General features: G+C 46.3%; 5 protein-coding genes across 5 annotated transcripts; 2 read left to right on the plus strand and 3 right to left on the minus strand.

The window, feature by feature from the left end:
• Positions 1–1824: 1824 nt before the first annotated feature.
• N7508_007451 (uncharacterized protein) lies at positions 1825–2373 on the minus strand (the record flags this gene model as incomplete). Its single annotated transcript, XM_058465515.1, has 3 exons — positions 1825–2066; positions 2124–2189; positions 2277–2373. 3 exons carry the CDS (start codon positions 2371–2373, stop codon positions 1825–1827), a joined length of 405 nt encoding a protein of 134 aa, XP_058317917.1.
• Positions 2374–4723: 2350 nt separating this feature from the next.
• N7508_007452 (uncharacterized protein) lies at positions 4724–5316 on the minus strand (the record flags this gene model as incomplete). Its single annotated transcript, XM_058465516.1, has 2 exons — positions 4724–5013; positions 5067–5316. The coding sequence occupies 2 exons, from the start codon at positions 5314–5316 to the stop codon at positions 4724–4726; spliced, it is 540 nt and encodes a 179-aa protein (XP_058317918.1).
• A 4986-nt stretch (positions 5317–10302) lies between these two features.
• N7508_007453 (uncharacterized protein) lies at positions 10303–12568 on the plus strand (the record flags this gene model as incomplete). Its single annotated transcript, XM_058465517.1, has 4 exons — positions 10303–10713; positions 10767–11713; positions 11766–12173; positions 12223–12568. 4 exons carry the CDS (start codon positions 10303–10305, stop codon positions 12566–12568), a joined length of 2112 nt encoding a protein of 703 aa, XP_058317919.1.
• Positions 12569–14916: 2348 nt separating this feature from the next.
• On the minus strand, positions 14917–15525 carry N7508_007454 (uncharacterized protein; the record flags this gene model as incomplete). The annotated part of the gene is made up of 4 exons (XM_058465518.1): positions 14917–15021; positions 15067–15260; positions 15321–15382; positions 15494–15525. The coding sequence occupies 4 exons, from the start codon at positions 15523–15525 to the stop codon at positions 14917–14919; spliced, it is 393 nt and encodes a 130-aa protein (XP_058317920.1).
• Positions 15526–20962: 5437 nt separating this feature from the next.
• Positions 20963–22276, plus strand: N7508_007455 (uncharacterized protein; the record flags this gene model as incomplete). Its single annotated transcript, XM_058465519.1, has 3 exons — positions 20963–21622; positions 21673–21764; positions 21811–22276. 3 exons carry the CDS (start codon positions 20963–20965, stop codon positions 22274–22276), a joined length of 1218 nt encoding a protein of 405 aa, XP_058317921.1.
• Between the last annotated feature and the right edge of the window lie 3276 nt (positions 22277–25552).

Consider the following 25552-nt stretch of genomic DNA (forward strand, 5'->3'; position numbering starts at 1 on the left):
TCATGCTCTCTTAGCGCTATGTTTAGCAGTAAGTAGCTGTGTTGAATTTTGAGAGTGGCCGATTAGGAGTAGTAGCGAAACTGATAGCTTCTAGGCCATGCTTGTCAAATTGTGATTTTGATGGCAGACGTCGGACTTAGGGTTCTGGGGATTTTGCTAACCCCCATGTTCGACCGCTCTTGTTGAAATTATTATTATTATTATTGTTATTGATTATTTAACGTCGCCGGCAGGTCACTTGGCAGGTGACACACTACCTCCCGAGGGGTAACTGGACGTGCTACCTAAGCGAGGATTTACTACAACTAGCTAACTAGCTCAACTAAATACACGCTGGAAAGCAGAAAAATTGAGCACTACGTGCTGAGAAAGGGTTAAAGAAGCGCCAGGCACTATCCTGGCCTGGGTTCCTGGGGATGGACTGACTACCCGCGGATGGGAGAGGATGCCGGCCTCTCCCATCTGGGCAGGCTCTTGTTGAAATATCCCGGTTACTGAGATAATTCAAACCCCACACCAGCCATCAGCGGATTCTCGGAGTATTTGTCTTGTCGGAAAGCACTACTCTGAGCCGGCCTTTCCCTCATTATAACTTCGCTTTCGAGAAATAGAAAGTCACCCTCAGGTTTGACAAGAGCCGTTACGAAAATCCGCCCTTTGTCCAACTTAGTAATTGAAACACTAGAAAGACTGGACCTGCTTCTCCATAGAACTACCATCGTTGGCCGCTAGCCTCGTTTCGAGATATGAGGTCCGGTAATTGTCATCCGATTTCAATGGGCGACGGAAAAAGGGTCAGGCTTTGCTGAGCGTTGCACTACAGTAATATGCACTACGTTTTCCTTAATGAGATATTTTAATTGCGTACATAAAACAGTCAAATCCGGCTTCGGGGAAAACCACCCCATGGCTACCGCAACCATAGGTGAGAGCCTGGGCATCCAACAATGATTCATCATATGCATGGAGCGACAGAAATGCGGGAGAGTCCAAGTCCCAACTCGCCTTAGCCTTGGGCTGTGGCTACTTGCCAATGTGGTTATTTGAACAAACCTGCCCGACCAGCGCGATTAAACGATGGCGGCTGCGAGCTGAAGACGCCCATCAGAAGCAAAAACGCATAATATCTAATAAGCAAATGCCATATGAGGGTAGAATGTCTGCGGAGAAGCGCCGGTGCAGCTACAAATTGAATTACAAGCGACGGAAGCCAATATAATGGTGAACGCAGCGTCTACGCGGGCAGGTGAATCGGCCAATCAGAGGCGACCACAACGCTGTGGTCTTGTGCCGAAATTTAGGCCATAGACGGAATCGACTCCCTAAGATAACTTTGAATGGTGGAAACTAAGATTATCGGTTATTTGTGAATTATATATATTTATCTTTAATGGGTGGGGTTGCTGTTCGGTTGGCTTGTGTGTTCAGCTCGCATGTGAATTATCTTATCTGAACAAAAGGGTACCCGTTTGGGTCTTGGGTTGGGTTGCCTTCTAAGCATAAATATGTACTGGTATATTCGAACTCCTTCTACTTGCTTTCTCTCAAAGCCGAAAGTGGCGTAATCAGACTGCTTCGCCATTAGTGTATTTTCTTGACGAACGGTAGTATATACTCTTCTATCAGGAGCGACATTTGAATAAACGCCTCCTAAATAATTAGAGAGAACCCGAATAATTGATCTCAGACTTGTACGAACGCATAGATGGCTTGGACATATAACTAGCTAGGCAGCACTAAGCAAGAACCCAGGGTCCTGAGGTTTTCTTAGGCAGTCTCAGTATGCCACTGTGCCTAGCCATCCCAGCTTCGATGTACCCGAGATTACTGGGGGCATTTAGAGTCGTGCACATGGGCACTGCTATACGCAGTACTCTCTGTCGTCGGGACACAGTCAACATTGTTCCATTCCCTGAGCCAGCAGCCCGTCTGCCGACCACTTGCAGCGCTGGTTTGCCAGATCGCCCTCTTGCATTTGTTATCCGGATATTCGGAGCAAGCCTTCACACACGCCTTAACCGAATCGGCGACGAAGTATTTCAAGTTCGCACCACCGTAGTCGTCAACTGGATCCAAGGCACTTAGAACATGAGGCGATCAATATGAGATAGACAGCGACTTACGCTTATTGCAGTACGCGGTGTACGTTTTGCCGCCGTTGTTGAAGACCTGGTCGTCATTGTAACCACCTATGATTGTCAGTCATTGAACGTTTTTCTGCAGAGGTAGACCCATGGAGAATGAAGAGAGAAAGCTAAAAAAACGTCTGTACGAACATTGGATATCGCTGTTGCCACAGTTGCAGTAAGGATACTGGGCAAAAGCGCCTGCAACGAACATCGACACAAAAAAGTTGGATAAGTTGAGCTTCATATTGAATGCGAATATATGGGAATTTGAAAACGAGATAGAATAATTCGAGGCTTGGCTTGAAATGTAATCTTACTTCAGCTCGGGAGACATGTTGCGTTTAAATAGACAGCTCCTCGCCATCAATTACAAATTGGGATCTTGTTCAGAATCGGAAGGACTATAACTACTATTTCTCTTACTTCATAATGCATGACAATTCTCAGCTGAGCCACTGATCCCTGCTGTCATTTGAGATCATATGTGGTGTGATTGATCTTCTAGTCGCTCAAGTGGCTAACTGAGCCAGACATTTCCCATGATCAGCTGCCCTCCACCCGTTATTATTGAGAACCAATAGATGTAGGCATATGTGAACATGATGCTATGTGTTAGTTCTAATTGTTATCCGAGTATGAACCCCTTGAAAATCACTGTTAAGGACCAATGGCAACTTTTGGTGATGGACCCAACGCGTTTGAATTGTTGAATTCTTTTTATGAGATTGCAGGCCTTACTTGAGGAGACGGCTTGTTAAACATGTGAAATCCATCTCCAATCATTGGATCTCTTGGTGAGCTAGTCACAGACATGCAGGGAGGTTTATAGTGGTGCAAGTGTGCACCAGAACTAGTGTACGACCTTGAACATCGGACAAGAACTATTGATATTATGCATATGTATGCATGTAGCTTTTCCTTGCTACGACGATCTTTTCAGCCGAGATCATAAATGCAGATTCTAAAAAGCAACTATTGTGCGACATACAACCTTGGAGAATGTGGGGCAGAAAGCAACGCAAGGTTGCCTTGTACTTTTGATCTTTTCTGATGAGACTATATGTTTTCCATTCAATACTATATATAAAAGATCATAACTAGGTAGTCTTATGTTCAATAATAAGGAAAAAAACAAGCCACATTTGTAGTAAGAAAATATAACTTCCCAAAATAGGGCAGGGATGTCGCCCGCGACTGGGGCGTGTTAGTAGTGCAGAGGTGATTCTGATTATGATAAGGAATCTCGCCATTGGCCGATATAGAGATAAGGAAGAATTACTAAGGCGTAAAATCTCGGTCTTTATGGGTGGGGAAGGGAGAAATGCTCTGAGGTAAAGGGAATTAAAATACGGAGCAGCTCGAAGAGGACGGGGAAAGAGGGGCTACCGAGTATAAATCTTGAGAAACACTGAGACCAGTCTATTTGCTAGTCATACAGTACATCTAGAGATGATTTCGGGACGGCCTTTCCATTTCAGAAGAAAAAATAACAAAGTATACATTATGCGTTTATTCCTCTCCCCACGGATGCTTCAAACTCCGAAACGCATACCTGGCCTTCATGTCCATCCACCACAGTGGCACAGCATCCTGTATCGACTTCCCGCACGTCAAGCAATTCAGAGGCAGTGTGATTATATAGTTTATAACCCGAAGGAAATCGTAAGTTGCCATCCAATACGCGTACCAGGTTCAGTCCGAATCGCCGGCGACATGAGTTTTCTGGGTCCATGCGAGTAATAAAGCCCGATCCCAGCTAAGTCTCCGGGACATAGTAGATCTAGTCAAAATTCCAGGGCATCAGGATACTAAGGTCAACAAATCCAAAATAGTTAAAAATTGGCTCTAGGATGAGAAGAGAGGGAGATGGGTTTTGATCCTTACAATGTCGATAACGATAAGTACCTTGGATGGACACTGTCGAAATCGAAGTCGGTGGCCGTCGCTCCTGCATTTCTCTATCTGCTGGACGGAAACGGGAGAAGAGAGGTAAATCTTCCGTCACCAAAAGGATGCTTGATGGTCCAGATGCCTAGCTCGGTGCTGAAGAAATTGCCTGCGGCCAGCAATCAATTTGGCGCCGAGTTTATGACTTGATGTAATGTGATTCGGCTGCATTACTATCTTCTCAACAGTAATGTCTTATTTGGTCCACTCCGAGGTAAACCAAATACTTAATATTACAGCCAAGGAGTTAAAAAATTATACGATCACGAGTATCCACCTATGTTTGCAGTGTTTTGGGGCCACAACTTGGGCCGCACACTGGGCCTTGGACTGAGTGAGCTCTGCCGCAGCCTAATTAAATGGGTTATAAATGTCATGCACCCGGTCTTGATATGTACAACCTCAGAATATCTGTGTAGCAAAGAACGAATAAATCAAATAAAGAAGAAAGCAAAGGAGCGACAGAAGCGAAGAACAATAAAGAGGGAGACACACAACTGTGCTGCCAGAGGTCACAACGAATGTTTGACGTGGAGTGTCACAATATATGGTATTTTCGTAAGATTACCGGGTTCAGGTTCAGGTTGAAGATCATAACCCGAATGCTGGTTATGGCCTAGACTAGCCTAGGGACTCTAAGCATAACATCAACCCAGTGTTGTAGACGTTGCGTCTGCTATAGTCCTTGAAACTACCACAGTCCTACTGCCGGTGAGCACTGTTATAACCCTTGCACCCCGTCCCCAAAGGAACAGGCCCAGCAATTTCTGTGTAAGGCCTGAGACAACACCCCCCTTTGCGTCCGAGGCTAGACCGTCTGGCCAGATAGCACGTTTACACTTCGGGTTATCAGTGCAGGCTTGAATACATCCTCTCGGGGTGTAAAGAGGCTGCCCGCCAGGATTGAGATCGGCACGTTCATCACACGCATCGTCAGCTAAACAAAAACGTATTAGAATGTGATACGCACGGAAGGTGCGAGTAACTCACCTAAATGGTAGTAGATTCTATAATAAGCTCCCCTGTCATTGAAGATATCTCGGTCGCGATATGGGCATTTCAAAAGAGCCTTCTCATCTAGCGCAGCGGTTATTGTCGCCGTGTCTTCTGGCACTGGAGGGACAAAGGTCATTGGAATTTGCTCAACAATGAGGTTCTCCATATTCGGTGTCGACTCGGTCATACCATAAGCCTGGGTACAGACCAAGGGAAGCCATGATAAAATGATAACAGGCCGCATGGTAAATAGATTGCTACAAAAGGCAACAAATATGACTAATAATTTGTGTGTTCAAGCGAAACTGGTGATAGGGTGGGAGAAAAACTGTACGTAACAAGTTACTTGTGCCGCACGTAATACTGGCCTTGAGATGGGTATTTATAGACAGGCAACCTCCTGCGAAGAGAAAAAGCCAAGAAACAATGCGCGCATCCTACGCCAATCCTGTATGATGACATCAACAAATGTAGATCACCAAATGTAGATCGTAGTTTTCCAACTGCAGCATTGCTCACAACGTGGTTTTTCAAGTACCAACAGACAGTCAAAATGGGAGAGATTATATATTATTTTAGCCTTGAACCACCGCAATCATTGCAAGCTGTGACGACTGGGACAAGTGAGGTCATGTTATCCCTATATAAACTAGCGAGAACGATCTCTTTCTTTTCCTTCTTCAGGCTTGATACCTTCGTGAATAGTACTTATTATCCAAGAACTGACTCTGTCACACAGGCAAACTGGATGGATTATCTTTGAAGCAGCTTCATGATGTCATATCTGCATTGTGCGTGGAGATCGCGCCATGTATTCCAATGGATTAGCTTGTAGATCTGCAAGCGGCTGCAGGGGCATGTTGGATCAGCTAGCCACAACCACGAACAGTTCATAATGCATGAATGACTAATGCTACAAAATAATTTCAAATCAGGGTATGCTTGTATTTGTCATCGATATAAGCGAAACGGGCACCGGGGCGGTCAAAATCCATAGATGTCCCTAGAATACCGTAGACATATACTGTAGACATATAGTCGGTGACAACAGGACTTTAGCTGAGAATGCCGAATATGACATGCAGCCATGGAATGTAGACTTTCCCGTCTGTGAGATGATAGCCCATGACCAGTCAATTTATGCATATGACCTGACCTTCGCATTGGCTGAATATGACTTACATCTTTCAGCTCAGCTATTGTCGAATACTTACTGTACAACTTCCGATTCAATCCAGGTATTCAAGTGGCCACTCCTTCTTTACATCTTAGGGCTCACATACTAAGCAGATCGATTTTCGTACTCAGGCACCGCTCTTGACAGTGAGGTTAACGCCTCCTACTTTCGCCTCATTTTTGGCACAGGAATTTCGATCCATGCTTAGTATGGGCGACGGTCCACAGAGGATACACCAAGCCACGGCAATATCCTCGCAGACAGAAGCATGGGAGACGAATACGATCCCAGGCGACAGACTACTTTTTTTATGGCGACAGAAGCGAACAACAAGACTCGACCGATCTCATACCCATCGAACAGTGTAGCGTGGAGTTCCAATTGAAGACAAGATGAATCGTGACATCCTTTGTCTTCGAGAGAGCAGTCGTAAATTTGAAGAATGGTTGAGTGATCCAAAGAAGGTAGCCAATCTGGCGCCATTCCTCATGATAAAGCATTAGATCAGCAAGTCGATATTCAGAGCAGAATCTGTTGATGGTGGACTGTAGTCGCTTAGCCCGTCGTAGCATCAGAAAGGTTGAATTCCAGCGCGTTCGGACGTCTTGAATTGGCACAAGCTTTGGCAATTCAGTCTGGAGACTGCAGAATGTTTCTCGGCGTTGGGGGCTTGCATTAATGTAGATAGCAAGATTTCGAACCTAGAAAGGGTTAAACTTAGTAGAGAAAGGTACAAGGAAAACGATGATCAATATCCTACCTTGTTTAAGGTGTCAACACTCTCTCGCTTTTGCTCCCTTGCATCCACTCGAACTGAATGAGACCGAGCTTCCGACCAGACTGTATCTGTCGTTTCATTCTTCGGAATGGCCTTCATCTTGCCTAGGAGTTGGTTGAGGCTGAGTTGAATCATATGGGCAATACACGGAGTCCGAACAATAGTCGCATTTTCGGCAACACCTAGCGATTGCACTGATTCGTGAATACTTGACATCAGTGTTTGATTATTTGATGCATTATCCGTCGTTATTGCAAGTACTCGCTCTGTGATCTTGTGTTGTTGAAAGAGATCGAAAAGAACTGTGCTAAGGTTGGCACCAGAGTGGGTTCCATGAAGCGGTTCGAAGCCAAGGAGGATCTCACGATACTCCCAGTCTTTATCGAGAAAATAGCCTGTGATAGCCAAAAACGCTCGCTGGAAGGGAGATGTCCAGCAATCCAATGCAATTGAGAGCTTTGCCCCGTCGGGAAGCCCTTTAAGGATATTCTGCTGTCGCTCCTTCACAGTACTTTGTAACCGACGGCGGATTGTTTTTGCAGAGGGTACTTCGGGACATGTTGGGGCAAGTTGGGCCATCTTGATGAGGCTTCCAAACTGTGGGTGCTCAACTAGCTGAAATGGAAGTCGGGACTCAGCAATAAAGCTCACAAGCTGCTCCTCCCAGAGTTCTTGAGTGAATAGAGAAGCTCTCGGCGCATGGTGAGCCTAGCAAAATTATGTATTAGAAGATTCACATAAAAGTAGATCAATAAATCATACAGCGTCTTGCATTAACCGTTTGATATCTCGTTTTGGAGCCCCCTTGTTGTCCATTGTCTGCTGGCAAGTGACGCCTTTAATATGGGTTCTCATGGTGGAGGTTCCATTGCGACTAATCTGTGGATGCTCGAGTACTTTATGGCACCTCTTGCACATTATTTTAGGTGCACCGTCGCCACTGGAAGCGACTTGCTCGAAATACTGCCATATGTCGGATTGATGCCTTGATGTCTCCCAGCGTATCCTCTTCTTCTTTCCAAAGTCGGTTTGTAACCACCACTTCACGAAGTCATCATTTGCCATACCAGTATAGAGGACGAAAAGCTTCCTTCGATCTGGTCCGACGCGATCGAGGGAGGAGGGAATCAGAGGCGGTGTTTGAGATCGAAGGAAATCAACGTCCGATACCGAATTCAAGGTTTCTTGGCTATAGGGAAGATCCAAGAGCCTACCATCTGATGTAAGGAAGTTCAGGTCTGGTACGTCCGCGCCGTACGAAGACGAATGGTAAGCATCAGATATTTGAGGCATAGTGAAATATGTGGAAATACTGAAGGATGAAGGGAGTAGAAAACTTACAGAAGATTTTTTAAATTGTAGCTTGAGTGGTTTAGACTAAAATGGTCCGTCGGTTTAGAAAACAGGCGAAGCTATCACAAAATCAAGCCCCATATTTCCTTTTATTATATGTCGAACTGAGGGGTGGTATTTTACCACTAAGAACAGGGATATTCATCAAGTACCCATTCTGTCTCTGTCTCTGTATGGTAAAAGGGGTACGCTCGGCATACCAGCGTCGTAACACGCTAGGAACGACTGTCGGATTGACAGATACTGGTATGTGCTAGTATTGAGGTGTCCCATTGAGATGCATTGATGTTGTTCTATCTGGATCTTGCTGTTGAAGCGTTAACAGATCTCAGGAGTCGTTCCTAGCGTGTTACGACGCTGGTATGCCGAGCGTACCCCGTTTACCATACAGAGACAGAGACAGAATGGGTACTTGATGAATATCCCTGTTCTTAGTGGTAAAATACCACCCCTCAGTTCGACAACGACTCCTGAGATCTGATAACGCTTCAACAGCAAGATCCAGATAGAACAACATCAATGCATCTCAATGGGACACCTCAATACTAGCACATACCAGTATCTGTCAATCCGACAGTCTATACAAATAAGCTTCGGCGTGTTACAACACCGTACTTCCGAATGTGCCCGGAATACCGTACAAAAATACTAGGGGGAATTGGGTGAACGATGAATAAGCCTGTCCCAAAGGGTCCTAGTGGTATTTGACCACTCTCTCAGTTCGTCATAATTTACTGCACATGACCCAAAGTGGGGCGGAGTTTAGCAAAAGGGGGTGTGCGTGGAGCAACTCTCAATAGTAAGACACCAGCATGCTATTACAGGGTAGTTGAATATTGCTTTTTCTTTTCAGCTGAGATTAGGATCTGCAACTATGTGATACCCTAGAGGGACGAGCGACGTATTTGAAAGGGGGAGCTTGGTCCCTGATCGGCAAATGTACCCACGATGCTCATGGAGATCTTGCAATCAAACCTCAATAGTTACCAACAAATAATAATGCTAACTGCTCGGAGATATGTACTACATGCCATATGTACTCTACAAGACCTATGCAAGGGTAGGAAGATTCTACATCCACTAGCAGATTTGTGGAACGCAAAGCACAATCAGAATCCCATATAATAGACGTGCACATTTCCCTTCTAAATCCGTGCATTCATTCTTCTTTCTAATTCGGAATATCAGTGGAGCGCAGCAAGAATGCAGCTAGTCCACGCCTTCCACGCGCTGGCACTAGCCACGACCGTCTCAGCATTCGGAAATCTCTGTTGTGATATGAGGCTGGTGCAGATCAGGAACCAAGCCGTACCGTCGGAATTAGCTCCGAAGTGTCTATATAGACGACTAAGTTGATTTCTAATCAACTTGGCTCATTGTTGTATATATAGGCTCATGTATCCCTCGGAAATAACAACTCAATTCATACCTCTGAACTACAACAATCTCCATTCTGCAACGGATGGGGTCCTCCAGATCCATCCATCTTTCGGGGCTGACAAGATTACCCTCCTTCCTGCACTAGATCCCAATCATGATACGAAAGATTTTAATCACCTGCTGCCGAATTACTCGCGCGCACTCTATTACAGCCAGGAAGGGCATCGCCGTAAGCTTCATTCACAATTACTCTGGAGTCTACAAGATCTGACAAGCCACTAGCTGCAATGCATGGCGCAAAACATGCAGATTTGAAGGTCAACTACACCCTTCCAACGGTTGTACTAGAACACTCGAGCCACGTCAAGAGTGTCCAGTGTAGTGACCACTCGATGTTGATCTGCTTTCAAAATGAACAAGCATTTCAGACGGCGAAATCTTGGTCCAGCCTGCACAAATTCCATTTGGTCACCCACCATGTGGGTTGTGGCGATCATTCTTCTGGAAAACGCAGTTACTTTCAGGCATCCAATCCTTTTTCGATGGCTGAATCAAAATGCGTGCGGGTATCTACGGTCCCTGTTGAGCAACGAGATGTTATGGATTCAGCGGACCTCAGTTGGGGGACTTATCACTCGCCGCAGGAGCGGAGGAGGACTGCAACCAAGGGCCATGTTCAAATGATGAGCTCGGAGAATAAGCCCTATCCCCACGCTGCAACTGTCGACCTAGAAACGAATGTCGCAGCCTACAAGTATTTCTTCAACGATACTCGCTCCAACATCACCCTTACGAATACCACCGTGGACGCGATCGAGTTTGCCCCCAGGAATGGCAGCCTCTCCAAACGTCGTGCTCATGTCCGCCGCCGAGATGACGAAGTTCTTATCATTTCTGATAACGGAGGAAAGGTTGACAAGAGTATTTGGGACGGAGTGAAAGAATGGGGTCAGGTATGTATATCAATGAGCATCCGGCGAGACTCTTTGGGCTAATCCTCGCATAGGACGCACAGAAGTGGATCAAGAGTGTTCCTGGCAAAGTGGTAAAGATGGCGCTGGCCATTAGAGACCTAGCAAAGCTCGGATTCGACCTAGCTAAAGTGCCCTTCGGGTATCCCTTTGAACGGTCATTCAGTGAGGACTTCAAAATCAAGGAGAAACTTGTGGGTAAAGCACACAAAATCTTAGGACATGAGAACGGATACCAGCTAGGTCCCAAAGATGAGGGGGAGTACGGAACTGTGAAGACCAAAGGCACCATTCAATGCGCCAAGTGTGGCCTGTCAGCCAATTTCAATGTGAGGGGCCGATTGAAATTTACCAGGGAAGACGGAGTTACGGCAGCTACTGCAACTTTCGATAATTATGACCCAATTACTGTTGATGCAATCTTCGGTATCAACGGCAAGATATCATATGAAAAAACATGGGAAAAGCCAATTCCCATCAAAAAACAGCCCACACCAATTGATATTCCCGGGCTCATCACTATTGGCCCGATGATCAAGGTCAATGTCGCATTCACTGTGACAGTTGAAGGTGAGGCCGAGATGTTAGTGGGTGGAAGTTATTCGATGGCGAAGGGGAGCGCTACCATCGACCTGGTTCAGTCAGACAACACAGCAATTGAAGGACTCGATCAGAATTTTACTCCGACCATCGAACTTAGTGGCACCCTGACCGGAACAGCAGAATTTGGACTACCCTTTACCGTGGAGGCTGGGATTGATTTCCTGGATGGTAAGTGGAGGGCGACTGCCGGTATGACCGTCAGTCCGGCAGTGTATCTCAAAAGCATTGTCACGACAAAGGAAGGAAATGATACGTGTACCAATGGACTGGAGCTGCGTGCGGGAGTCAAAAGCCCCGTTGTATTTTCTGTCTTAGACCGCTACAACTCGGACGAATTCCTGTCAGACCCGCTTTATGAGCATGGCCTTGCCTGCTTTACGTATGGAATCCCTCCCTCCCAGGCGAGCCTGGAAATTTCTAACATCTTATAGGAAAGACGGGTATCAGCCTAACAAGGTGGGACCGGCTAATGGGATTATTGTCGACGTCATCAGCATATTCAATGGAAAAGACGTCAGCAAGGACATTCCAGCCCTGGATGATGTGACAGCGAAGTTCAAGCAAGTCACCAGCAATGGTAATGCTGGATTCCAAATTGTGATGACGACAGAGAAAGACGGTATTCTTGTATCTGGCACGGACGGGAATATCTATCTCGTCGCCTCGAAAGCGGATTACGATTTCAGTGCGCCTTGGGCATCAGTCGACAAATCTCTTGGTATTCTGAACATGGATACATTTGGGCGTTTGATTGCTTATACCAGCAGCACAAGCCAGGGTGCAGTGCTTGATCTTATCGTGGCCGATCCGGAGGTCATGCCTAAGGGTGCTTCTATTGCGTGAGTCGAATTCCCTATGAAATGTGGCTTTGCTAACATTATCTGATAGGGGGCTTGCTGAGGTGAAGGATCCAAGTAAACAGGAGAGTGTCGGACCGTATACTGTATTCAGGGGAGTCAAACCTAGAACACTACTGGACGGGACGCCTTCAGCGTACGGGCTCTATGCGCCCACCGTTTGCCTGGGTACCGGGGGCCTGCGGCTTTTGGGTACTTCATTTGTGATCACAGATAAACTAGATGACAAGGGTGATGTTGTGATCGAGGATCCAATGGGCTATCATACGTCAGACAGGAACCTTTTTGGGGATCCTCGCAAAGCGCTGGAACGAGGCTTGGATCATTTGGGCTACGACATAGCGAACTGTCGCAGCGTCAAGTTAACACATCTTTGAGTTCTTTAAACACTCAAGTTCGATTTGACATTTATATACCACTACAATATATCAGGCTATCTTCGAACTTTATCTTACTATAACTTCCATTGCAGCCTATTTGTTGTGATATGAGGCTGGTGCAGATCAGGAACCAAGCCGCACCGTCGGAATTAGCTCCGAAGTGTCTATACAGACGACCAAGTTGATTGGAAATCAACTTGGCTAATTGTTGTACATATAGGTTCATGTATCCCTCTGAAATAACAAGTCAATTAATACCTCTGAACAACAACAATTTATCTTGTCGGGAAGCGCTACTATGAGCCGGCCTTTCCCTCAATTGTAACTTCGCTTTCGTGACAATGAAAGTCACCCTCAGGTTTGACAAGAGCCGTTACGAAAATCCGCCCTTTGTCCGACTTAGTAACTGAAACACCAGAAAGCCTAGACCTGCATCTCCGTGGAACTACCATAGTTGGCCGCTAGCATCGTTTCGAGATATGAGGTCCAGCAATTGTCGACCGAATACAATGGTCGACAGAAAAAGGGTCAGTCTTTGATGGGCTGTTCACTACCGTACTGCACCACTTAATTATTGATGAGATATTTTAATTGCGTACATAAAGCAGTCACAAATATGGCTGCGGAAGACCCCCCCCCATGGCTACTGCAACCAGGAGATGAGAGCATGGGCATTCAACAATGATTCACCAAATACGCATGGAGCTACAGAAATGCGGGAGATCTCAAGATCCAACTCATCTTAGCCTTGCGCTTTGGCGACTGCCAATGTGATTATTCTGGCATTTAAACAGAGATGGTTATGAGCCTCATGCTAGATGGTGCAAAGAAACTCCAGTTCACGGGTGCCGAAAATAAACGCTAATAGTCAAGTGTAGAAGGAGAAACGCATATATCCCACGCTTTGTTATAGACCAATGATTATCAGTCAGGAAGGAACCCAAATGACACTCACAAGCAACGAGAAACGTGCTCTGTCCAGGCAGCAATGCCGAGAAGTTCTGGCAGCTCACATTCGTATGACACCTAAGCAAAGAAAGCACCAGACGTGGTTGGCGTCTAACGACATAATTAGATGAGCGATTAGGTCTAACTGTCGCACCGAACCGGGTCCGATTACAGCCCTCTGCAGCAGACGGCTACGCATGGTCGGTGTCAGATTCTCAAAAACGCCTATTGAAAACAAATTTAAGCAATGGGATGGTTGGCCTCTACCAGGCTATACGTGATGCACTTGGGTGTTCGATCGAAGCTGTTAGTCCGCAGACGTTGCAGGAATTTGATGCAGGCTTTGATAGAGAGATGAGCGCCAAGGTGAGCCACCTACGTTTACAGAATGACAAAATGCTAAAAGATCAAAGTGACCGAGCCCACCGAAGCTTTCTAAGCCACCAGAGACACCTTCTGGGGGTGGCTCTTTCACGGTCACTATTCAACGACTGGAAAGCGCAAACAAGGAACTTGCAGCTGAGCTTGCACGTGCCAAAGCCTGCTCGGAGGATTTGCTCAAGGAAAAGCTGGAATGGGAGGTAAAGTATCGAAAGATTGACGGGGAACTCGACGCCCAGCCGGTGTTTGGTGAAACAGTGAGAGAGCGAGCTGGTTCGCGTGGGAATGGGCGTTACGGAAGCTATGAAGATATTGCAAGACCACCAGTTTCCAGAAAGAAGCGAATCATGCGCACAAGAAGAGATATAGGTTTTCATCAGTTGTGCTGTTGCCTCTTCTTTCCTGTACCAGGTGGTGTTCTGTTTTCCCCTTCTTAAACTCAAGGCTGCAAATCTGTTGGTACAGTAAGCCATCCTATTATACCTAATGAAGCCTTATATTTACCACTACAAACAAGCCCTTTTTTTGCATATGCTTTTAGCATGTTGTCACATTCTTGAAGCCTAATATGAGTTGAAGATTCTGTATCATATGTAATGTATAGTAGTCATGTCCCAGGAATAAATATGTGCATTGAGGTCGTAACTGTTGTTGTTCGGAGGTATGAATTGACTTGTTATTTCAGAGGGATACATGAACCTATATATACAACAATTAGCCAAGTTGGTTGGAAATCAACTTGGTCGTCTGTATAGACACTTCGGAGCTAATTCCGACGGCGCGGCTTGGTTCCTGATCTGCACCAGCCTCATATCACAACAGTAACTGATGTCTACGCCAGGTTGCTATGGCATATATTTCTTGTCCACTGCGATGACACCATAAATTCTTTGGCGACAAGAGGTAGCGCTAGTGAACGGCAACACTATCAAGAGACAAGAGCCGTGGTTATCCTCATACACTAGCCCCTCTTCTCATAGAGTGTAATATATGAAAGACAGGAAACGAACTTTGCCTCAACTGCGGGCCGGAAAGTTGATATCGTAGTGCGAGGTCTTGTTTACGATATTCACCATAAGTTTTAGTTCTGCCTCACCTTTCAAGGAAGCAAAAAAGCCGTCCTGGTTGCTCAGCTTTGGTCTTCACGATAGGTCAGGCCGACTTACCAGCATCAATTCGTCCAGTTCGACCGTATCCAGCCTGTGTGGGAGGTTCTGAGCCTCTGGGCTCCACGGAAAATCAGGGTCGAATTTCTCGTTCTTTTTCATTAATCGTTTGACAATCTCCGACAATGCGGTCAGCTTCAGCGTAGCCGCATTCATGTCCTCAGGATCGATGCGGCAACTACGTTCCACGCCAGCTAATGAGATGCGGTAGTGTTAGAGACTGCGATGGGTTCGCTGTACATTCACTGACTCACCGATCCTGACCCCACCAGACCCCGTAAACAAGACCTCGTCGTTGGTGAGGGTGGCAAGTGCTCTATCGCAATCGCGGAGATACCTGATTCCGATAAGGATCTACAGAGGGTCAGAATTGGTGTCGAAGTGGGCTTGTCTCTCCACGAGCGACAGAAACAGGTAGGTAACATACTGGCCACACGATCGAGGCAATCTCGGTCTCATTTAGGGTGTACTTAGATCCTAGGATCTGGGACAATGAGCATTCGACCGGCTCCCACACTAGGAACGAGTAATCCTCATTAGACCTCGCTTTGGGTCGGGTTTGGGTACGACTTCAGGAACCATACCCATGGGTCGGGTATGGACCCAAAACCCAAACCCAAACCCACGGGTTTACGGGTTCTTGGCGGGTACCCGCGGGTTACCCGCCAAGAACCCGTTGCAGCATAACTATCCTAAATAGGCCGTGCCAAGATGGATAAAGCTGCTGATTAAGTCAATTAAATTACGGTTATTTACCTCTGTTCCAGTCACGTCTGCTGTTCTTCCCCGAAAGCCTCTCTTTCTTTTGTGAAATTTCAGGAAATTGCCTTGTTTTCAGAATAGTAAGTCGTGGTAATGCTATAGACATTGCTCTCGGCGTTTTTCTATATAATTGTGGTAGTGAAAAAAATGCTTGTTGGAATACTGCTCTGTAGATAGGAAATATATATATGAGACGTGCAGTGAACTCAGTGGATATTTATAACAAAGGCATCAAAGTTCTGACGGCCGTCACAAAAAGGGTGCTATAGACCATAAGCAATCGCACTAGTACTTTTGACGGCCGTCAGTTAATACGCTTATTAAGTTATAGTGTTCTACAAAGCCTTCTATATACCGTACAAGCTTTTTTCGATGGCCGTCAGTACTTCGGGACCAACTTGAAGGGAATGTATTAAGTGTAGCGGGTAACCTATGGGTTTATGGGTTCTTGGCGGGTAACCCGCGGGTTACCCGTTCTGCATGCACGCGATAAACCAATTAACATGCCTTTTCTTCTTCCTGTGTAGGCCTTTATTGATATATCATCTTTTTGTCTTCGAAGAACAGGGGTATCGCGAGGCCCCCAAATATAAGTCTACGCGTTTTAGAATCTTCTGTAAGTCGTCTAACAGTCATCAGCGAGAAACCCTTCAATGTGTACAGTCCCTAATGTCTCAATTCACTAATGCCTACGCATCATCTGCGTATGACATAGACCTCCCACTACTAGATAACCTTCCAATTCTTCCTTCGGACGACCTTACCCCTGATCCATCGATTAGTCAACAGGCATTTCCTCCGGTCGCAAGCTCCGCAATCGACTCCGATTTCACACTACAAACCTTCTTGTCTCCAATTCCACCCAACCTCGAGACTGTTCGACCTAACCGTGTCACTCTATATGTGGTATATACTAAAGAAATGACTATCGAGTTCGTACAATGGTGGCTACAATCAGACTTTGGAAGAAAGAAGCGCCTACGCTGGGACTCACGGCACTTCTCTGATGTTTGGGATCATTTTGACCAGGTAGCCAGGGCTACTAATGGGGAACCGAAGGTAATGTGTAAGCTTTGCAAGGCTATTCTAAACCACCCAGGGCTTGGTGATGGGACTTCAACCATGAAGAAACATGTTGCAAGCTGCGGTGTAAAGAAGAGAGGCCCAAATATTAGGCAATTCATGCAAGCGGTATAATACCCTCTTTATCCTTATATACGTCGATTTTAATGATTTCTCAAGGCGCCAGTACCTTCTACCGATACCCCGTTCAGCCAAGAAAAATGGGAATCATGTCTTCTTCGGTTTATTACTGAATCAAGACTACCATTCCAGCTCCTAGAGCACGCAGGCTTCCGGGATATTATAGCCATGGCCCAAAGAGCTCCTAAGGATGTCAATATTCCGTCTGCAAAGGTAGCACGGAGTCGACTACGCACTACAGTCTTCGAACGCCATCGGAAAATACTCGAGAGCTTGCCCGAAGATGGGAAAATCTCAATTGCCCTTGACTGTTGGACGTCCCCTTTTGCCCAAGCATTCATGGCAGTCACTGGATATTTCATTGACAAAGACTGGAACTATCGAGAGCTGCTTCTTGGATTTGAACCACTTCGTGGAGCACATTCTGGTGCTAATCTTAGTGCTATTCTACTTCAGCTTCTACGGAATCATAATCTGGCCGATCGGGTGCTTACCATCACTACCGATAATGCATCAAACAATAACACATTAGTGGCAAGTATTCAAGAATCGGTTCAGTCTCTTGATCTCGGTAATAGCACAGCAATCATTCGAGTTCCATGTATGGCCCACGTTATACAATTAAGTTTGAAGCAACTTCTCGGACAGATGAAGGCAGAACCAAAGAACAACACTGCCCAGGCCGAATGGACTGAATCCCAGGAACAGTCAGTTCGGGCTAGGCATCAGAAAAGGGAGATTATTGACACTCTGAACAAGGTTCGCCCCTGATTAATCTAGTAGATGTCTAATTCTAACATCGCATTAGCTTCGGGGCCTAGCGATCTTCATTAACGCGAGCCCCCAACGTCGTGAAGCTTTCCTGTCTCTTCAGACGGGTTCGAACGCTCTTGTTCCAATACAGGACGTCTGTACGCGCTGGAACTCGACATTCTTAATGCTTCGCCGAGCTAAACGACTACAATCCTACTTAATTGAATTCTGTTCAAAGTATGGCCATCCCCACCTCCAGCTTGATTATGAGCAATGGCGTCAGATTGATTATCTACTCCTAATTACACAGCCATTCTTCCGTTTTACGACTGCACTATCAAAGACAAAGGATGTCACTATCCACCTGATCTTTGCAATCTACAATAAGCTCTTTGATCATCTTGAAAAGTCAATCAGGCAGCTTGTAAGGAAGAATATCGCCTGGAAAAAGCTTATGCTCACTGCTCTCCGCGCAGCCGAGGAAAAGTTAAGGCAGTACTATAGTAAGACGGAGGATATCCATGGTGATATCTTTGCTATTGGTACAATGCTTGCTCCGCACCTAAAGCTCCAGTTCTTTCGAAGTAGAGAATGGGGTGGTGGGCCTGAGTTAGTGACTCGATATCGACAGAGCTTTGAGGACTTCTTTGAACCGTATAAGCAACGTCGGTTAAAAGAACAAACTAGCAGTGATCAAGAGCCTACTACGCAAGGCTTAAGCCTAGATCTTGATCAAATGTTCAGCCTCAACCAGGTATCTCAAGCTTGTCAGCAGAACGAACTTACAACATATCTTGATGGTGGTAAGTATACCTAGTCTTTATATTGTCAAACTTGGGTTAATCAATGTTCGTTAGCAACTACTGCTACTATGCCAGTTCGCGCGTTCTGGAAGGAGCACCAGGCTACATTTCCTATACTTGCAAAGCTCGCACGAGATATTCTCTCGATTCCTGCGACTGGCGCGGGCGTTGAGCGGCTGTTTAATACAGCGCGGGATATCTGTCACTATCGTCGCGGCTCACTGAAAGCTACAACAATTCAGGAAATCATGTTGTATCGTTGCACGACCGAGTTTGAGGTCCAAGAAGACGTGATTGCTGTCTGGAAGGAGTACTTTTCTGAAGGCGATATAGAAGCGGATCATGAGGAGAGAGATAGTCCAGATGGACAACAGCTAGAAGATACAATTGAGCCAATTAGTGATAATGAGGAGGGGAACGAGGATGATACACAATCGGTTGTTATTCTTGTTCAAACCGAAGCAGCTGTGCAAGGTCATTCAGAACGTTCTCTTGGAAAGAGGAGAAGGAGTATTGCATTGCAACAGGATACTGAGGGCCGTAAGGATGATGAAGAGCTAGAAGAGGATGATGTACCCCTACCTGAGACCCAACAGCGTGTCTCAGGAAGATCTCGAAAACGCCCACGGGTTTATGACGATCAGTTTATAGAGTATTAGTCTTTGATGAAATTGAAGCTATTCACACTTATTTTGCTATCCAGTATCTGTAAACGTGACTACCTGTAAGCAGAATACATATAAATACAGCCAAAAAAATGCACAATTTGTGTATGTCACGAGATTCTCCATGTTTGCACTGTTTATTAACCCGTGGGTAACCCGTGGGTCGGGTCGGGTATGACTATCAAAACCCATACCCGACCTCGGGTATAGACTTTGGACCCAAAACCCGCCAAGAAATGGGTATGGGTCGGGTAAAACCCGCTTACCCACGGGTATGGGCGAGGCCTAATCCTCATGTTGGTAATGACAAATGAGCTGTGGGAAACTGCGGTAAGAGAGGTCGTTGACAGTCTTGACCAGCGACTGTATCGAGGCTGGCTCCGCCTTGAGCTGTTGAATGTGGACCAGCTCCATTTTGTTCTCTCTATTCTGGGCCAGAAATATTCCCTTTCGCGGGAAGATTTCAATGCCTTTGATATACACCGACCAAGGATTTTCGCTCAATGGCTGGAGACTGGACGTCGGTATTTCTGAATTTCGCTTTCGCTTCCGAATTTTGACCAATGGCTTGGTCGGAGGTTTGATTTTAGGGAGGGTGGTTGGAGCAGCCACTTCTTTCGTCCGCTCTACAGATGCGGTGGACGCACTATCATTGCCACCAGAAACGGCTATTGTGGGGAAAAACATCGTTTCAGGCTGAGTGGCCTTGGAGCGATTGTCATCCACTGTGGCAAACTTTTGTTGAAACGTTTGGGGGGTGAGTGGCTTGGTTGGTTGGAGGGTTATATTCCTAATCCGAATGCAAGGTCCTGTTCTGCTATATGGGTGCTGTCAAAAGCCACGAGATGTTACTAATGTGTATATTTCAACAGCCGTTTATCTAGCATTTCACAAAAGGGATGATGCCCTACACTGTACTATTAATACAGTCTCTAGTGATTGATCGCTGATGAGTGGGGCGTCAATAGGGCAAGTTGTCAATCAACCACGGCTTAGCTGATGTTGATGGCCTCAAAAGGTATCCTTATCCTTAGCCAGTCTCTGTGGATAGATCTTCACTTGGTTTCTTATTCTTTTTTGCGGCTGAGGCACATTAGGACCACCTCACACGACTTACATCTGTCGAGTTATGCATACCCAAGAAATATTCAGGACCATGCACCTTCCACAACCAGCAAAGCAAAATACATAAAGCAAATGAACAAAGAAACACAGTCAATTCCAACTCCCGTTGTTGAGGTCGTCAATCGATTGTGGCCAATGGAGGAGTTAATTCGTAACTTTTGATTATTTTACGCAGGGTGCAATCGGCGAGTACGTAAAGTGGTTCACCTGTTTAAACAATTGACGTGGTCAAATGTGGATGCTTGCAGTGGAGCCATCCTTAGGTCAACGGTCATGTCTGGAAGGCTACCCGGTCAAAAGGTGATGTAACTTTGTTTAATGTAGACTTGACTAAGTATTCTTTCTTTCAGACCCATGAGATGAGTTAAACGTCTAGTTTGAGTGGTGAAAATGAACTGCAACTCTTTTCCACACTTGCGGGCGTGTAAAATGGACCTGGGCAGTTAGATGAGTCCTGATGGTCCGCAGGAATTGACTCACCATGTCCTTATGTGCTCCTCTGATACCCTCACATAAAGTACGTGCTCTCACATGCTGCCGTCTATTTTATTTTTTTGTTATGATCTCACATTGTACAAACACAGAATGGCACCCTGGCAAGTTCCTCCTCCTCTTCTTCTTTCTCTTGTATTTCGTCTGGTGCTAGAGAAAAGAGTCGCTTTAGCTTTGGCCGAAAACCTCCTGCTCATTGGTCTCATACAACGTGCAGAGCTCTCTTGGACGACAATTCTGGTGATTGTGACTGTCTTTGTCGCATCGGCTTTCTTCCAGACTCAATCGGAGTACGCCGGTTCAGTGCAGAGCACTGATTCAGGTACAGCCCCACGTGGCTGCCCAGTCAAGATTTGGGATAGCAGTAGCGGGTGCCGGACGGATACTCTTCGTCAATGGAATCAAAAATCAAACTACGGTCCTCTCCGAAAGGCTCAGGTTCCAGAGAGTGATGGGGATCTCCACGCCGGGAAGGCCTTTCACGGCCGGGTGACAATGTTCCCGTGCGACCTTCGACACCTGCGTCGGTCCGGCTTCAAAAACGACTATCACCATTCGTATCTCTACGTTGGTTACCCAGTCGGTCTCCGAGCCTGCTATAGCCCCTTGGTCACTGTTGAGCCACCGTTTCGACCTCGGTTCTTGCTGCCTACCAAAAAAGCATGGTTCAGAATTAGACCCGAAGATCACGCCTTCAACGGCGGCGCAAACCTGTCGATGACTCAAAAGCTAGAGGAATTTCTCTTGTCCGAGGTGGGTGTTAGTCGGGGATTGATGGGTGACTATGCACTAATGCTTTACAGGGAGAGGATCCTGCCGAATGGCCATATGCGTACCTTCTAACGCCGCCGAGTGTCACTTGGCAGTTGAATAATCCACTTTCGTTCTGGTACCTGTAAAACAGCAAAAGAGAGCTCACCGCAATGATTGTGCAACTACAGACGTCGTATGGCGAGCGTAGGCTGTGGCTCACGCGGAACTGCCGAACGACTACGTCCCGGAATGGCCCTTATTGCTTTCAAGGCGAATTTAAGAAGGATCTACAAGTCTCACCATTTACACCCACTACGGCAAGCTATGTTATTCATTCGTCTGATCCTTGTGGCAACTCCCTTGGAGAAGCTGAAGATCATGGTCACGTTGAAAGAAGGGAACGAAACAGTCATGCACGGTGTGGTCAACTCTACCGGTCTGCCCCTTGACGCTGCCACTGCGACCGTAGGTTCTTCTATACGTTTCCTCGTGAGTTGGTGGTGGGTTCCAATGTGCAGTGTGGTGGTTTTCCGGATTCTCTTCAAAGCGGCAAAGATATATTTGACGCACAATAGGAAGGAGCTGAACATCCAGACAAGAGCAGAGAATACCAAAACTGCTATCTCCAAGTCTGCACGGCTGTCCGAAAGGTGAGCCTTGAGACTTGGGTACCTTTTCTTGAAAGAAAGATCCATGATTGACCGCCCCAAAGGTCATTAGAAACATATTTTTCCATGGTCTTGTCCTCTATCGTCCGCAGCCAATCTCACATAAAACGTGTCAAGTACATAACGTCGGGCGAGCACTGCACGAGAACTCGAATCATGTACTCACATCAGCAAGATTCGCGCGAGAGCGGTCCACACCACCCCAACGAAGAGCCAATCCCGGTAGCCCTCGAACAAATTGTCTTTCGCGTCAACACTCCGACCTTCTTTTCCAGATTTTTTCACTATAAGTCCCCATTTGCGGCCATTCAAAGTGAACTACTTGATGATGAGCGAACCCGTACGGTGTGGTCCTCTCACCCACGGGAGTTTGCCGCTTTGTTTCCGCACGACATGGCAGATACCTGCCGCCAGCCTCTGAATTGGCGTTGGAGGATCATATCCATTCTACGGACCGCTCCAACGAAGACCAACTTTCCGCGTCAATCAGCGTACCCAGCATGCAGAGGAATTTCTTTGACCGACCATTTGATTATGCAGCAATGTTCGAACCGACAATTTCGCGATTATCGACGTGCTCTGATCCGACTTTTCCTTGGGCACTGGATTGGTGGTTTCTCGATTGGGACCATCAAAGAGGGAGATTTTGAGCTTATTGGATTAAGCCGGGACGCTATCTTGATGATTTATGAAGCAGTTCTCAAAGCTGGGCTTGTTTCATTAGGTATCTTCGTCGCTGGGGATTGTGCCATCGAAGCGACCACGTTTACCAATCTACTTGTTCAAATGCTTGGTGTGGCAGGGTTAAACATTTGGGCATGTTCGAGATCTGTATTGTGATATTTGCCAGCTGCGTCCATTGAGCGTCCAAAGACGTGTAATATTTGCTAGTTCATTTCTAACGAATGAGCTAGGTAATCCTTTGTGGAGTGGTTAGGCAGCGCAAGCGTACAATAAGTAAAAGCCGTGACAAAGCTGGGCCGTGCTCCCAGGAATACAGGCTCTCCTGATGCTGTGAGGATCCCACGGGACTATTATAATCTTGTCTGTAGGTACAAGGCGTACGAGGAAGCGAAGGACGGCAGCTTCCTCGCACTCCCAGACACACTAAGCGGGTCCCATATATCATTGCTCCTCCACTAACCACATATGCCTCGTGTATACTACTCTGACAGAACTGGATCCCCATCCTAGGAAGAATGTGGGTAAATGGTAATCGAAGGAACCCAGTTTGTAGGCTTTTAGAAGATGCACGCACTTAAATGCCATGTAAAATCAACGGGGTTGAACTTGCTCCTGGTAACGTTCTAGACCTTCGTATTCGTCCCAGCCCGTCTGGTCCATTTCCTACTCCTAGGAGTTGCATTGTACTCATACTGGCTCCTGGGGACTTCATTAATTGTTCCTAGGAGATCTAGTCCTGTATTCTCATTCCTAGGAGTCTGACATGACCTTACCTTTCACTCCCAGGAGCGTCAACCCTTGGCAATAACAAATTTGTTTAATATATATTAAATGTATATTGGTGCCTAGGAGCTCATCCATGTCTTGCCAGAAGCCTTACGTCTACATACGCTCCTAGAAACCCCGCTTATGCTAGCTTCGTACGTGAGAGCCTCAAAGCTTGGTTTCCTAGAGTTATTCCTGGGAGCCTAAGTTTTTGTCTGCCGGCGTTCCACGTCCGCTGATGCCTTCCTTTACAACGGTACATATAACGGGGCAAGGGCCTTCCAATCTATAGATTTGAAACGAAGGAAAAAGCAAGATGCCGTCATACAGTGCTAGTAAGAACGGGCAACTGGAAGAAGTTTGGACTTGCCTGCTGTCGAGACGCATTGCTCCCAGGATCATTCAAATACGTAGCATAGCTCGCTCTAGCGGGCCATGTGGTAAAATAGGCTGGCTGATAGAGCGCTAAGTTAACAGAGCCAGGAAATTGACCGAGATCAGCTTCATAAGGAATAAAGCTTGACCAGAAAGATGCGTCTTTTTTTTTTTTTTTCTTCTCTATCATTTCTTGTTATGCCCTTCTTTCCATGAGCATCGAAGCAATTACTTAAACACAATTTGTCCAAATGACCTTGCGCTCCACAATATCTACCAAATACACCATTCGGATGCGCCTTGCCATTGCGTTCTTCGCTATCGTAGGGCTGGCCTTTGCCAATCTCAACTCGGCCATGGCGTGCTTCGCGGCTATTCTGCGGGACCGAGCGAAGCCGAAATCATCACTCCCAGCAGATTCATTTCAGACAGCACATTCAGGAACCTGATGGACAATGTCCTCGTCGACGTCCTGATTGCAGCCGTCATATCCACCTCGTTTGCTATTACGGGAGCTGTGTTTGCAGGCTACCCCAGATGGCTACGAGAGCAAGATAAAATCTGGATGTACGTCGGGTGCTTTCAATGCATGCTGAGCCTGGTCATTCTATCCACCGGGGACTATCTGGCTGGCCACGTGCATGGCTTTCAAACCTCCTTTGAAAGATTTAGCGGTAATGACAACTTCCAGTATTACAACATCATGTACTATGGAGGGGTTGCTCAGGCGGCTTATGGGTTTCTGGGGATATTCATAGCCATTGCATCCTTTGTCGCTTTTTTTGAGATCTGGCCGTCACGAAAGAAACATTCAGCCAATCGAAGCAACACGGAAATCAGAGCAGTTTCAGTGAGGTGGGTCCTCTCAGATTTAGTGTGTTCCCAAGAAAGGCATTAGGGGCAAGAATGAGCTGGTCCATAGTGAGATACAGCCATCGGTTTGATAGATGGACGGCGTGAGTAGATATGGATCATGCATGATTGAATCATTGAAAAACTGTGGCAGATAAAGGCCTGTAAACAGGAGAAGGTCACTTGTTGTTGCACGGCAAAACGTTCATTTGTCCTAACGTACTATGTTGGTTTTATATCAAATCAAATATCACAAACAACGTTTGGTAGCGATAATTTTTTTCAGGTGAGACTACGAGGGTAAAGCCGAACCATCATTGAACGGGAACCATATCCCCTTATCATAAAGAGAATTTACTGTCACTTCACAATTGCATCTTTACTCTCTTGCGCATGTGCCTCTTGGGAAGCTTTCTTTATCCATAATATGACATCGCTACTGTCTGATCAAATCAATCTGTCTTTCATAAAAGCGATAGGCGATCCCCGGCTTCGTCCGCAGTGTATCTGGGTTAGTGAAAATGGGCTAGTCTGCCCTAATGATGTCTCGATGGACAGTCGCAACCTCGCTAGCACCGAGCTACTT

This window comes from Penicillium antarcticum (genome assembly GCF_028974205.1).
Source record: "Penicillium antarcticum strain IBT 31339 chromosome Unknown utg000007l_segment0_segment0, whole genome shotgun sequence".
NCBI classification, from domain to species: domain Eukaryota; kingdom Fungi; phylum Ascomycota; class Eurotiomycetes; order Eurotiales; family Aspergillaceae; genus Penicillium; species Penicillium antarcticum.